The sequence below is a fragment of the Phyllostomus discolor genome, chromosome 1 (genome assembly GCF_004126475.2).
Source record: "Phyllostomus discolor isolate MPI-MPIP mPhyDis1 chromosome 1, mPhyDis1.pri.v3, whole genome shotgun sequence".
NCBI classification, from domain to species: domain Eukaryota; kingdom Metazoa; phylum Chordata; class Mammalia; order Chiroptera; family Phyllostomidae; genus Phyllostomus; species Phyllostomus discolor.
This window is the reverse complement of record NC_040903.2, coordinates 152,448,936-152,463,980: the sequence shown is the minus strand read 5'-3', so window position 1 is coordinate 152,463,980 and position 15,045 is coordinate 152,448,936. Positions and strand designations below refer to the sequence as shown.

The window sequence follows — 15,045 nt, the reverse complement described above, 5'->3', positions numbered from 1 at the left end:
ATAAATGTTTATTAAAAGAAAATACCTAAATGACAGTCTTCAACTTTGACTTATAGCTATTCTATTACTATGCCAAAAAAATGTTCCTGAAATAATAATAGCTTTCATTTCACCAGCAACTTTGTTCAACTCACTCTTCAATGTTCTGGATCTGTCTGCCAGGGGTTTGGAAGGAGACTCTATTACAATACATGAGGGAATATTTCTAGGTAAGTGATCAGACTGACCACACTAAATTATAAAAAAGGTATACATATACTACAAAGAGAATGGAAAAGAGGGATACAGATATGAAAAGAACCAACATCTCAGAAAATGAAATGTGGAGCCAAAAAGAGGGGTTAACTCAGTTTATCCGTAGAACAGTCTGCTCCTCCAGCTCCTGGTGCCACCCTCCACTCGTCCTGCCCTGGTCAAAGGAAGAAAAGTATGTAGAAAAAATGAGGTTTCCCTTCCTGCAAATATGAGCAGCTACGGAGAAAAGATTTCTACTAGTCAGCATTAGGAATTCCCACAGCACAACAGCCAACTCCCAAGCCTCGTGTCAACAATTCCAATCCAATCAATGACCCGAGTCCACCATTGGTTTTCACCATCTTGCTCTTTAAAATGAACAACCAGTAACCATCACCCATTTGAAGGAAGCTACCACAAGAGAGAAAAGCAAACAAAAAATTACATGTAGTAAACAAAGTAATTGAAGGCCAAAAGTGGCTTTTTTTGTTGGGAGAGGAGTTTGACATTTTTTATCCTCATGTAAGAAGATAGCATATCCCCTTGGCTGGGTAGCTCAGTTGGTTAGAGCATCCTCCTCACATACCAAGGTTATGGGTTCAATCTCTGGTCAGGGCACATACATGAAGCAACCAAATGAATACATAAATAAGTAGAACAACAAACTGATGTCTGTCTGTCTGTCTGTCTCTCTTCCTCTCTAAAAACCAAAAAATAAAATAAAAATTTTAAAGAGATAGCATATCCATAAACTTAAAAAATATATATTAAAAAAACCCCTCAGGAATCAAAAAGAATTTCTGGAAATTAAAAAATGATGGCAGAAACAAAAATTCAATACCAAGGATATTTCCAATAAAATGAGTCAAAGTGGGATTCATTTATTGGATATTTCCAATAAATCAAAGTGGGATTATTTATTGGATGTTTCCAATAAAATGATACCCAATATCTGACTAGTGAGTTTCCAAAAGAGAAAACACAGAAAACAAAAGGCAAGAAATTGATGAAGAGAAACATAAAAGCTGGTCTACAGATTTAAAGGTCCACCTAGTATTTGGCACAGAGAATGATAAAAGGCCCAAATTGACATCTGATGTGAACTTTCAGAACTCTAAAAATAGAGAAGAGAATCCTAAAGCTTCCAGAGAAAAAAATAAAAGGTCATCCAAAAACACAGAAAATGATATCAGGTTTCTCAAAAGCAGCACAAAATGCTAAAAGAATAATGCCTTCAACAGTCTTAGAGAAAAAATGTTTTCAACCTAGAATTATACATTTACCCAACCTATCAATCAAATATGACAGCAGATATACATATTCAGAATTTAAGGATTCAGAACAATCACTCAAACGTACCCTTTGTTAGATAGTTTTTGTGGACTTACAGAACGAGAGAAAAAGCAATGAAAGAGGAGGCCGCTGGGTCCAGAAACAGTGGTGCAGCCAAGGAGAGTCGCGCAAGCAGCCAGGTTGCAATAGCAAGACAGAAGAAGCTTTGGAGAGGGAAGACATACAGAAAATGGAGGACTCGAATGTTAAGCAACCTGATTTTTAAAAAATACATATTAAGAAAAGAAAATGAAAAAAGCAGCAGCAGCCTATGATAGTGAAATATAATGCAAGAAAAAAATAAAATCCAATTAGAAGGAAGATGGGACATCTGGTAACTGAATATAATGACCCCCCCAAAGATGTCCACATTCTAATCCCTGGAATCTGTGAATGTGTGATTAAGTTAAGGATCTTCAGATGGAAAGATTATCCTGGATTCCCAGATTTTCTGGGTGGGCCAAAGTGATCACAAAGATCCTTATAAGAGAAACAGGCCCTGGCCCGGTTTGATCCTCAGTCGGGATGTATTCAACAGTTAACCAATTGATGTTTCTCTCTCACATCAATGTTTCTCTCTTTCTCTTTCTCCCTCCCTCCTTTTCCTTCTCTCTAAAATCAGTAAGCATGTCCCTGGGTGAGGATAAAAAAAAAAAGGAGAGAGAAAGAGAAAGAGAGACAGAGAGAGAGACAGAGAGACAGAGAGAGAGAGAGAAAGTAGGAGTGTCCGACACAGAAGCAGGAGAAGTGACAATGAAAGCAGAGAGAGAGAGAAAGGTCAGAAGATCCTACACTACTGGTTTTGAAGATGGAGGATGAGGTCAAGAGCCAAGGTACACAGGTGTCACCTGGAAGCTAGGAAATAGCAAGGAAACAGATTATCCTCTGACATGTCTGGAAGGAACGCAACCTTGCCAATATCTTCATTTTAGGTTATCTGATCTCCAGAAGTATAAGTGAATAAATGTATATTATAAAAGCCACTAAGTTAGTGGTAATTTGTTTCTGAAGCCATAGGAAACCAATACAAAATACCATATGAAAAGACCACACCAGAGCCAAGAAGACAACCAAATCACCCCAGCAGACAGCAGAATCCACACATGTGAGACAAGCAGCTCGGATGTTCCAGCCTAGCCCAGGCATCAGCTGAATGAAGCTGCATAAATGACCCCAGCTGATACAACATGGGGCAAAACTGCCCGGTTAATACAAAGAATATATACCAGAGAGTAAGATCCACCAGTTTTATCCTGCCACCTGGAACTTTAAAACAAGACAACCCATGTAAACCAGTGATTTTTCAAACACTGGACATCACAGAGCACAGGACAGTGCTCCTTGAAACAGGGGAATCAAATGATTTCCTACAGCTGTCCCAGCTTCCTGTCTGGAGAGTTTCCAGACTACATTGCAAGGTAGGACAAGGAGTCACAGACAAAGCCTGGGTACAGGTTAAAGGCATAAAATGGAAGTGACAGAAGCTAGCTCTCTAGAAAGCTACCTGAAGAGATTCTATTTGCGGATGCCCCCACCCTCCAACCCCCTCTTCAACTGGACCACACTCCACAGCCTTAAGCCACTTTTAAGACTTGTTCACATATCAGTATCTATTCCTGTATCTATTCCTATATCCTGCCTTCTTGACCAGTTGCTCGCTATATTTATCTGTCTCATATGTACCTTTCTTTCATGCAATCCTTGCATAAATCACAATAGCTATGAGTTTAAAATAAATGTGAATGATTTGGGTAGAAATTGAGATATCTGCATACAACACAGGGATTTACACAGGGCCAGGACCATTACATAAGACCAGTAGTTGGCCTGGGCATGTGCTTCAGACAGAGCGATCAAGTGCAAATGTGGCACCGTTACATAACAGACGAGAGCCTGAAGCGCTGTCCCAGAGTACCACCTACAGGACAAACACGGGAAAACAGCCTTGCCTTTGCTCTATCCGACCACCCAAAAGACTGCACTGTCACGTCCAATCGTTTCATCAACATCCTCCGCCGGCACTCGTATTCACAGGAAAGGGCACCATTGATTCTTTCCAGTTGTTCCTGAAGAATTTGGAAATAAATATCATAAACTTTAGACTCTTTTACTATGCACAGAAAAGAAATTTGAAAATAGTGGTCAATATTCCCTGATTGAAAAGATATTTCTTTTATTATGCACAGAAAAATTTGAAAATGGTGGTAAATATTCCCTGATTGAAAAGATATTTCTTTTATTATGCACAGAAAAATTTGAAAATGGTGGTAAATATTCCCTGATTGAAAAGATATTGTACTTGATGACCATTTTCCAATCCCAAGAGACTTTACAGTAAATTATTTAATAGAGAATGTGATACAACATTTATGATATTCAGAAGATATTAAAGAAACTCTACAACTGGTAAATTTACTTCATCTTCAATCAAATGTGTTAATTTCAGTAAAACATCTACATGCTAAGTAGTAGGGTCCAATAAGGAAAAAAGTACCAATAACATCCCACCTTGCTGGCTTTGAGCTACTATCCTTTTTAAATCACAACTATGCTAATACATTGGGCACTATAAAAACTCTTAGCCAGAAATTTCTTAAATTAATAATCTGATTGAAGAAATATGTTTGGACCTATCACTCTAGAATATCAATTCATTTTAATTCTCCAAAATAATAAATGCATGCTACATACTATAAAATCTAGACATCAATTTATAAAATGAAGTCATATTCATTAACTGAATTACATAAAATTAATAAAAAGCAATGGGGGGGTAGGTGGTGGACACTTACCACCTGTTCTGGAGTTAAATCAATCTTTAGCAGTGGTTTTCCCACATGATTTTTCTGGACTTTTGAGAGAATAGCTTTCACCTAAAAGTAAACATAAAAGAGCGTGAAAATGTAAATCCCTAATTTAAAACAATCTTATTCTCATTTAAAATGGTATTTTAAATGCTAGAAAATAAATAAAATGTTAAAGTGAAATAACTAAAATATACCTTTATATACTGGGAAAGATTATCACTACAAGGCAGAATATCTTTTTTCAAAGAGCATTAATTATATTAATTCAAGCTACAGCACATCTTCTTTTCCAGAATAAGAAATAATGTACATAGACAACTAAAGTAGCTACTAAAAGGTTTTGCTATGAAGACTGTATGTTTTTGTAAAATAATTTTGGAATTTCTTCTTAAGATGGCACTCTCTTACATCCTGGCAAGTTCTCAAAAAGCATACTAACACCTCTGATGAGCATATTGATTTTTCTCAATTAAGTACTATATACACATCCCAGTTGTAAGGATTCTGGCTTCACTGTTCAGCAAGACAACACAGGAGGGCAAGCCCTCTCAGTTACAGTCACCATACACACATTTCATTATTTTTGCAAAGCCACCAATTTAAATTACTTAAAACATTTTTATTTCCATGAATATGATATTATGCATTCACTTTTGCTTTAGTGTTATCAGGGGTCATTCCAATAACAGTCATTTATCCTGAAGAAAATGATGGAGAAATGATGACTTAAGTTGGACTTACCCTCCCAACTGGAGAATCCTTTATTATCTAAAGAAAATATTTCAAAACAAAATGAAATATTTACAGTTTCTTAGTTATAGGTAAGTAGGTAAGCCAATCAGGAGCAGTTCACAGGTTAGGGGTATGAAGCTTATTTAATGTTGGGAGGCTCTCTTTAAGAAAAAGAATTCAAAATTATGAACATAAAGTTAGCTTGGAGACTGGTGGTGGTGAAGGGGAGTCTCTATAAATGGGCATACAGTTTCTTTTGAGGGTAATAGAAATGTTCTAAAATTAGATTTTGATGATGGTCGTATTATAAAACTACACTAAAATTCACTGAATTGTACACTTAAAATGGGTTAATTTTTAAAAAGATTTTATTTATTTATTTTCAGAGAGAGGGGAAGAGAGGGTGAGAAACACTGATGTGTGACAGAAACAATCAATTGTGTCTTACAAGTGCCGCAGCTGGAGACCTGGCCCAGAACCCAGGCATGTGCCCTGACCAGGAATCGAACCAGTGACCTTTCGCTTTGCAGCATGATACCCAAACCACTAAGCCATGCAGGTCAGGGCAAAATGGGTGAATTTTATGGCACATAGATTGTATCTTGAGAGGCTGTTTTTTAAAAACTAGCTTCAAAAGAAGTGTAAATGAGGGGTCCCAAGGCTTAAAAGAGCAAATCTACCTTCATAATAAGAATTCAATTACTGATACAATTATTGCATACTGTAAAGAATTAACTTATTTTCTTAAAATATACCATTTTTGTAGATTCTACAACTATTGTAAATACCTCCAATTTGATTATTAGATATATTTCTAAAAGTTTTACTTGTAACTCCTCACTGAACAGGGATTCTAAATGCATATTTGTAATTTCTTACATGTAATCACACTCCCAGGATTTCAACATTAGATAACAGTTTCAAAAAGTCTGAGAATCACTTGTGATGGAGCCAGGGAGTGAGGAGCGGAGGATGACTGCTTGGGTTCCAACTTCAGATCTACCCTTACTGGTTAGACCCTTGCTTGTTCAATTTATAAAATCTTTTAGTACCTCAGCTGCCTCATGTAGTTGTTGCAGATAGTAACAATACCTACCTCATTATAGGTGACCTAAGAATTCAATGAACTGTTGCATATAAACATTTAGATGCTATATATTTGCTATTAATATTACTATCATTACTTTAGAGTCACATTTAAACAGCTTTAAGTTAGAAATTAATAATTTTCCTCCCAACAGTGGCAAAGTCTCTTCTGCATACATCACACATAAAAGAAAAAATATATGGAAGTATTTGCTTTGATGGAAACTGAATGCAGAAGGAAGTCGTTTCAGGGACACACTCAGCCACAGTGACCACAGTAACAACTCCCTTGTAATCAGGCCACCAGCATCTGAACACGGCCATTCTAGCTGCTTTAAGTCAAGAGAAGAGAGGTTTGGGGATATTATTAATACTAACTGAAACCCATAAAAGGAAAAAGTGTTTTTGGAATAAATATGTAAACACACTATTAGAAAGAGCCCAGAAATCTGTCTCATTTTGAAACAGTCCCAGACATTTTAGCCAACCCCAGATCATTGTTAATCCAGAGTAAAAGAGAAGAAAAGTCTGAAGAGTACCTTAACTCCAGAGCAATGTTTTTGAGCTTGGATTTAACAACTTATTCTTTGGTTTGCAAGTTCTATTCCCCCTGCCCCACAAAAAAAGTTTTTAATATTGTGTTTTCATCTTAATGATATTAAAATTCTCACATTAACAGACCTTTATTTTTCAGTTCATAAATTATCAATGCAAAAAAAGTATTTTATTTAAGAATTTACTTTAAAGTAATGTGCCTAAAAATGGAGTTTAAGTACCTATTCTTGAGGGCGAGAATTTTCTTCTTTAAAATGAACCCTGTACTGTATCATCCCCTTACAGGGCTCCTACGAAACCTAGGAATTAGGCCAGAATTTGGTCTGTGAGAGTGGCAGTCTCTCTAACATATGGCCCGACTAGGATAAAGGGTAGTTTAATAGTTGAAAAAAATTTAAAAGCTTGAGGCACAAAATTTGTAGTTGTTTTTACTCCATCAGTATACTCATTTATTCACTCTACAACAAACACTTGCTAAACACTTATCCACCAGAAACTGCTTGCTCACTATCAAAGACAACCACGTTGCAATTCTATCAACAATATCCATACAAAAATTTAGTTGCCTTTGACTTTATAGGTTAACTCTACTTGTTTCATTAAACTATATTTCAACCTTGTTTAGGAAAACGATCCTTACGTTTGCAAATTGATTTCTATCATGTAACTCTCACAAAGCCTGAGTATTATCTACAGGTAGATTAGGTCACATGCATATTAACTCCAAATCCAAAGTTTAGTTCTCATGAAGGTAAACTTCTCTTGAAATGAAATGTCTATCTTATATATTTAAAGGAAATATTTTTAATATAACATTTGCATTAACATGTAAGCACTTAGTTGAATTTTGGAGAAAGAAAATACAACAAACACATTACCTTTGACTCCACTTGGTTTAACATAAGTGGAATGTCAGAAGTTGTTGACTTGGGAATACCAAGGGTATCACAGATAGCTTGAACTTCTTGATAAATTTCACTATTTTTATCTACTTGAGAATTTTTACACTTCTTGTTCTGTAATATCTGTAAAGCTTGAAGCTCTGTACTTAAAAATACTATAAGAAAAGGGAAAAACAAATAATGTTAAAATGTACACAAACTCCTTAAAATTCCCACTTCTGGGGGACATATCCAAAGAAATTGAAATCAGGATCTCAAAGTGATCTGTACTGCCATGTCCATTGCCATATTGTTCACAATAACCAACATATAGATAGGTTTTCTTTGACAGATAAATGGATACAGAAAATGTAGAATGCACATTCAATGAAATACCATTCAGCCTTTGAAAAGAAGGAAATCCAGCCATTTGCAACACCGTGGATGAACCTGAAGGACATCGTACAAAATGAAATAAGCCAGACACCGGAGCACAATACTACATACCACTTTGATGAGAAATCTAAAACAGCCAAACTTGTAATGCAGAAAGTAGAATGGTGGTTGCCAAAGGGGGAGGGAGAAACAGAGTTATTAGTCAAATATACATTTTTTTAAGAACTGGTGACCTGTTTCAATGAACTTTTGAAATTAGAGGGACCTTGGTATAGTCCCCATAAGCCAAGCTGGATACGTACTGATCGGCTATTCAAAAGAAGTCCTAGAGGTCTACAACTTCACAGTGCAGCGCCTATAGTTGACAATACTGTACTGGAGTGTTTAAATACTTAAAAATTTGCTAAAAGGATAGATCTCATGCTGTGTTATCATAAAATACTACTACTGATAATAAAGAGGGCAGGAAGAAAACTTAAAAAAAAAACAAAACAGTGCCTACCACAGAATTTAAAGTCTAGTAGGAGAGACACACCAGTAAATCAATAATTTAAGTATTAAAATGTTTAAGACACTGATAAAATATTCTCTCTCTCACATGCACAGAGTGCTCAGGCCAGGGGAAAACACACAGCTCTAACTAATTTCTAAGGCAAAGAGAGTAATCTGAGTGATTATTTGCCTTCAAGACAGACCACCTCTTTACTGTCACCATTTCATTTAATCATTTCAACAGCCACATTAAAGAAAAATACGGAAAATCTTAAATGGTTATAATCTTATTTTTAATTAACTTTCGCTACAGTAGTTTTTGTTTAAAGTTACATACACACACAAACAATTTAATACAGTAATTTCAACTTCAGCTGAGCAGAAGAAATACCTGAGAAACTTTAAAAGTACAGGTGCCAAGGTCCCTCCCTCAGAAATTCTGAACCAGCTCTGAAGTAGGAGCAGGGCATCTGAGTGGTTTGTTTTACACCCAAGGTGATTTTCATGAGCAGGCAGGATTGACGGCCACTGAATTAAAGACTTTTCCATGCATTCTATACATGTTAGACAGTCTAAAAAGCCCACAAAAAGTTGAGACCGGTAAGTATTAAAGTTTGCTTATGAGGACTATGCCAAGGTCCCTCTAATTTCAAAACTTCATTAAAACAGATCACCAGTTCTTCAACATTGTATTTTGAAAAGAAACTTGGCAGAAGTCCACCTCTGTTCTATGGAAATGTGCTCCATGTAATAGTACAAACAAGAGTTCCATCTAGTATTTAAAACGTGAATCCATGCAAATGGTAAACAACACAGTGAAAACTCTTCTTCCCACCACAGACCCTCAGATTCCCCTTCCCCAGAGGCAATCACCATTATTAGTTTCTTGGCCATCTTTTTAGGCATATATTTGTATATATATTTAGTATATATATATCTACCATCTATGCACTTTAAAAAAACACTTTATTTTTAGAGAGAGGGGAAGGGAGGGAGAAAGAGAGGGAGAGAAACATCAGTGTGTGGTTGCTTCTCACATGCCCCCTACTGGGGGCCCCGACTTGGCTCACAACTCAGGCACATGCCCTGACTAGGAATGGAACTGGCAACCCTTTGGTTCGCAGGCCTGTGCTCAATCTACTGAGTCACACAAGCCAGGGCTATCCACTTTTATTTCTTTTCTACAAGGCATACTACATGTGTTCTGTATATTCACTTTCTATTTACTAATATATCAGAGATTACTCCACATCAGCACATTTGATCAGTTTTCATTCTAACGGCTATCACTGCAAAGATATATCATTCCTACTTTACCACAAACAGTGCCATAGTGAACATCTTTTTCATATATCTTTGTACACTTGGGGAAATAAATGCTTTCCTAGTCATGCTATTGCCAAGCCAAAAAACAGGCAAATTTCAACTGTGATATTAATTCTGCCCTTCCAAAGGCTGTACCTGTTATTCTCCCACCCCACTCTAAAGTAAGTCCACAGTGTATGAGAATGCTTATTCCACAAAACTTTATTATGACTTAAATTTTTGTGTGTGTATTTTCTACCCTGCTAAATGAAAAACATAATAGTATCCTATCCTTTTATTTTTTTATAATTCTTTAACTTTGAAGGATACCGTGCATCTTTTCACATTCAAAAGCAATTAAAAAACTTTTTTTTCTGTAGAATGCCGTTTTCTTGTCTTACGTGTTTACATATTTCTCCAGTGAGTTTTTCTCTTTTTCTTGATTTAGAAAGGCTCTCCACATAGAAGGGAATCAGGCCCTTTTAATGTTATGCATGTTGCAAACATTTCCAAGAAGAAGATGAAGGAGCTTCTTACATGTTTTCAAGACAGTCAAACTAAAGATGAAGATGGAATAGATGCTGGTAAAATTGAGAAGTGGTATAACCTCTCTGGACCAAAATAAGGCAATATATACGTAGACCAGAGATTTTTTTTTAATGTTCATAATCTTTGTCTAAGTAAAAGTAATCCAAAATTATAAACAAAGAAATTAATATAAGATAGAAAAAAATCAAATACCTCTGAATTTGAAATTTATTAAGTAACAATGTTATGTCCATAACACAGAATGCTATTAGCCAGTTTAACTTTTTTTAAATATTAAGTGATGGAGAAATGCTCATAATATATTAAATGAAGACGAAGAGGAGAAGGAACTGCATCTGTAACGAGCTCTCAGTCATACTTAAATGTATGTGTATAAAGGTAAAAGAGAAGGAACAGAAAATACACCAAAAAGTTATTCATGATTCTCTCTGGGGAGTGAAATTATAAATGATTTTGTGCTTTATAATTTTATCTACTTTGTAAGATTTCTATGATAAGCATGAAATTTCTTAACATATAAGATAATATAAAATTTACTATTCTTTTTTTTTTAAAGATTTGATTTATGTATATTTAGAGAGACAGGGGAAGGGAGGGAGAAGAACAGGGAGAGAAACGCCGACCTGCTGCCTCTCACACACCCCTAACCAGGCACATGCCCTGACCAGGAATCGACTGGTAACTTTTCAGTTTTCAAGATGATGCCTATTCAGGGACAACTATAAAGGACACATGGACGGCATCAGGAGAGGGAGGTGGGGATGGTTGGAGTGGGGGTGAGAAGGAAGGGTAAAGGCAGAAAAATGTACTTGAACAACAATAAAATTTTTTTAAAAAAGATGACTTTAGAGACCTAAACCTAGTGCAAAATAATGCAGAATGTAAACTACAATTGAAAAATAAAATAAAGGCCCTGGCTGGCGTAGCTCAGTGGATTGAGCTTGGGCTTCGAACCAAAGTGTCGCAGGTTCGATTCTGAGTCAGGGCACATGCCTGGGTTGCAGGCCATGGCCCCCAGCAACCGCACATTGATGTTTCTCTATCTCCCTCCCTTCCCTCTCTAAAAATAAATAAATAAAATATTAAAAAAGAAAGAAAGAAAAATAAAATAAAGAAGGATTAGAGACAGGGGGGGAAAAAAAAGACGATGCCCAACCCACTGAGCCACACCAGTCAGAACTAAAATTTACCATTCTATTTTTAAGTGTACATTGGCATTAAGTACACTCACACTGTTGTGCAACCATCACCACCATCCATCTCCAGAACTTTTTCATCTCCCCCAGTTGAAACTCTGGGTCCATTTAACACTAACTCCCTATCTTACCCCGCCTCCTGAGCATGTATTTTTATAATCAGAAAAAACTATACCAACTTCTCTTATAGCTCCTCTTTACTTTTACTTGTACCAGAAGTCTATCTTACTACTCTCCCTGAGCTTCTTGGCAGGTAAGGCAAACAGGGAAAGATAATGAATTACACAGTTCTCACTGACTGACAAAGAATGGGCAAGCTCCTTTAGGCCTTGCTTTTTGCTTCCTTTGTGTCCCAATATGCCTAAGGGTTACTAGGCCCTCCCATTAATAACAATGGTTCATTAAATCAATGACCCACACTGAACGGAAGGAAGATGGCTAAACAGTATAAAAAGGAGAGTCATAATTGAGTCCCCCCAACACACACAAAGCAATTCAAATGTCAACACTTCTATCATCATCACTAGTTAAGCACATACTTACAATTTCTGCCCTAGTGCAACAAACATTACTAACACTGCAGCCTAGAAGGACTGTATCTCATGGATGCTTTTATAAATGGTACAACCTAAAATAACAAATCTTTAATAATAGATGTTAGAAAATTCTTTCAAATGGTCATTGTTTGTAGAACTTTCAAAAGAGCATGAAATTTAACTGAACTAAAAAAACTTTTCAAGGGACACAATACAAATAAATGGATTTTTATTTATGGTAATTGTTTGGATATAGGGTTATTTTACTCCAAAATAACCCCTGATGAAAATAAGTCACACTCACAAGAACTCCAGTGGCCCAAGGATTCAATTTTTTTAACTGATATCCCTAATGCCTAGAGTCGTCTCTGGCACAATCATAAGTGACCAATAAATGTATTTTTGAACCCACTATCACTCTGTGCCTATTACTTAAACAAGATCTTATAAACTGCTTAGCAGACTAGTTTCAAAGAGTTTTAAGATCAAATAGGACTTTAGAGATCACCAACTTTAGCCATCTGGTCATAAATGAAAGAGATGAATTAGGTGAAGGAAAAATTACTAAAATACTATATAAATCACAAACACAAGGAATTATAGATTGGCCAAATAAATCGTAAGTGTTAGAAATCTTAGAGTATATTATTAAAATTTATACTACAGTTATATAAATATTTGAGTCAGCTTCATATTTTAAGTCAAATATCAAAACCTTTTATATATACAAGATACCTAGTGCTTCATTAATAAGATTTCATAAATTTTGAACTGAAAAACAAAACCAGATCAAACACATGTATTTAAATGTTCAAAGACAAGTAACTTACATAGAAGTTTCAAGCAGTCATCCTTCTTTTTTAAACGGTCTTTCACATCTCCTGATATGAGTACAGAATACGGACATGCCATTTCTTTTAAAAAGCCACTTATCTCCAGCTGGAAGCTTTCTAGATCATCTCCCCCTTTAACAAAGAAAAATAATAAAACATTTACTGAATATTTACCATATAATGTGATATTATAAAATCTACCACTTGTTCATTTCATTTTTGCATTCAATTCTAAATTTTCTCCCTGACTTTAAACCCTTACATGTGTGACCCCAAAGCTTAGGTAAAGATAAACAATTTCTATATTCAAAGTAACATTTAATTAAGAAACAAGTATCAATTTAAGAATATAAATATGTAATCATGAGATTATAAGTATTTTTACATTTAAATCCAATAAGTATTTTCCAATACACATTCAATAAAAGCAGATAAAATGAAAATATTTTGTTAGTAACTAAAATATTAAAAGCATTATTGCAGTTATTAATTGGCTTCAGAGCAAATGATCCATTTCTATTGCATTTCTATGGGTTCAGATAATAAATGCAATCATCTATTAAGCATCATTGCTTATTTTTTTTTCATAATATAATTATATGGGAGCCTGTGTCATGTTTTGAATTTAGCTTACTTTACTTTGCTTCAGGTAAATTCTATTAGATTTGGCAAGGAAAAAACAATTTAAAAGGACAGCTTGAAAAGAGAAGGCTACTTTTGCAAATGCCCAATAATTTTTCAGTTTTCATTTTATTTCACTATCTGAAATTCTACCAAAGACACACAATGACTCCAGTTACTGAGATAGTAGTGAATTAAACTTTATGAAGTAGTACAGGAATTTTTCACAAAAGCACTCCTAAGAGAACCCATGTCCTGAGTTGCAGGCTTGATAATACAAAAGGACAAACAATAACAAATAAAAACCTTAATTCAAAATATGCAGTATTCAAAAGTTAAACTTTTTAAATAACCAAATTCACATGGACAAAAACTAGGGGTGGGGGGTAATGGGGGGGAAGGGGGGAGGGTTGGGTGGGTGGGCTGGAATGGGAGTAGGGGGGAGAAAACTGTACTTGAACAATGATTAAAATTAAAAAAAATTTAAAAATAACCAAATTCAGACTCTACATTTTCTAAAAAATTATAAGGTTAAGACAGCAGATACACAGTAACTGTTTATAATCTTATACAAATTTAAGAACAAATTTTGGGTTAGTTAATATAGCATATAATCCAAAGATATTTAATATAACATACTGAAGTTCTTCATATTCATGATTTCTTTTTGTATAGTGGGCACACTATAGATAAATCGTAAGCTATCACTTCATTTTACTATTAAACAAAAAAGTAAATAAACACAATAGCAATACCAGCTGAAGTGATACTTTCTTCCAAGTTGCAGAGTGATTTTATTTGAGAGCCTAACCAAACACAGAGCTCTGAAAATTCAGGTGAAGACAGTCCATCCTCGGCTGCCTTGATAAGGGCTTGCTCTTCTAACAGTGGTCCCTTATACCTAGAAAGGAAGACATGAAAAGTTAAAAAAAAAAAAAAAAAAAAGAAAGATAAAAAGCAAGCCTCATACTCTTTTATCACAGCCTGCTGCCTGTTTTTACAATAGCTTTATTGGAGCACAGCTGATAAATGAATCCACTTACAGACTGTCTCTGGTTGCTTCCACACTGCAGTGGCAGAGAACTGAGTAGTTGTGACAGAGACAGCAGGGCCAGCAAAGCCTAAATTTTTTACTGTCTGGTCTGTTAAAGAAATGGTGTGCTGATTTCTGCTCTATATAACTAATGTTTGGCTTTTTCCTATATTTTAACATTTTTAAGTAAAATTATTAACCAATTTTAAGAGAAAAATTATATATAACACTAAGTCAAATAGAACTAAGTCTACTAATACAGTAAGAAAAAAGTAGTGAAAAAAGATGCAAATATTAAATTTAAAAAAATTTCAGCTGAAAAAGACCTGTGAGATCATTTTAACCTAACCACTTATAATTTTACACCCTCAAACATTGCTACAAAATGTGTTTGAATAGGACCTTAAATCTTTTAATCATCTTGTATATTATCTTAATTGAATTAGATAACAGTTTC

General features: G+C 35.1%; 1 protein-coding gene across 1 annotated transcript in view; it reads right to left on the bottom strand.

The window, feature by feature from the left end:
• FAM98B (family with sequence similarity 98 member B) overlaps positions 1–15,045 on the bottom strand; it is a 37,259-nt gene that overhangs the window by 15,057 nt on the left and 7,157 nt on the right. The window contains 5 exon segments of the mRNA XM_028506385.2: positions 3,516–3,632; positions 4,359–4,439; positions 7,625–7,803; positions 12,932–13,066; positions 14,311–14,456. Coding sequence (XP_028362186.1) covers positions 3,516–3,632; positions 4,359–4,439; positions 7,625–7,803; positions 12,932–13,066; positions 14,311–14,456 — 658 coding nt within the window.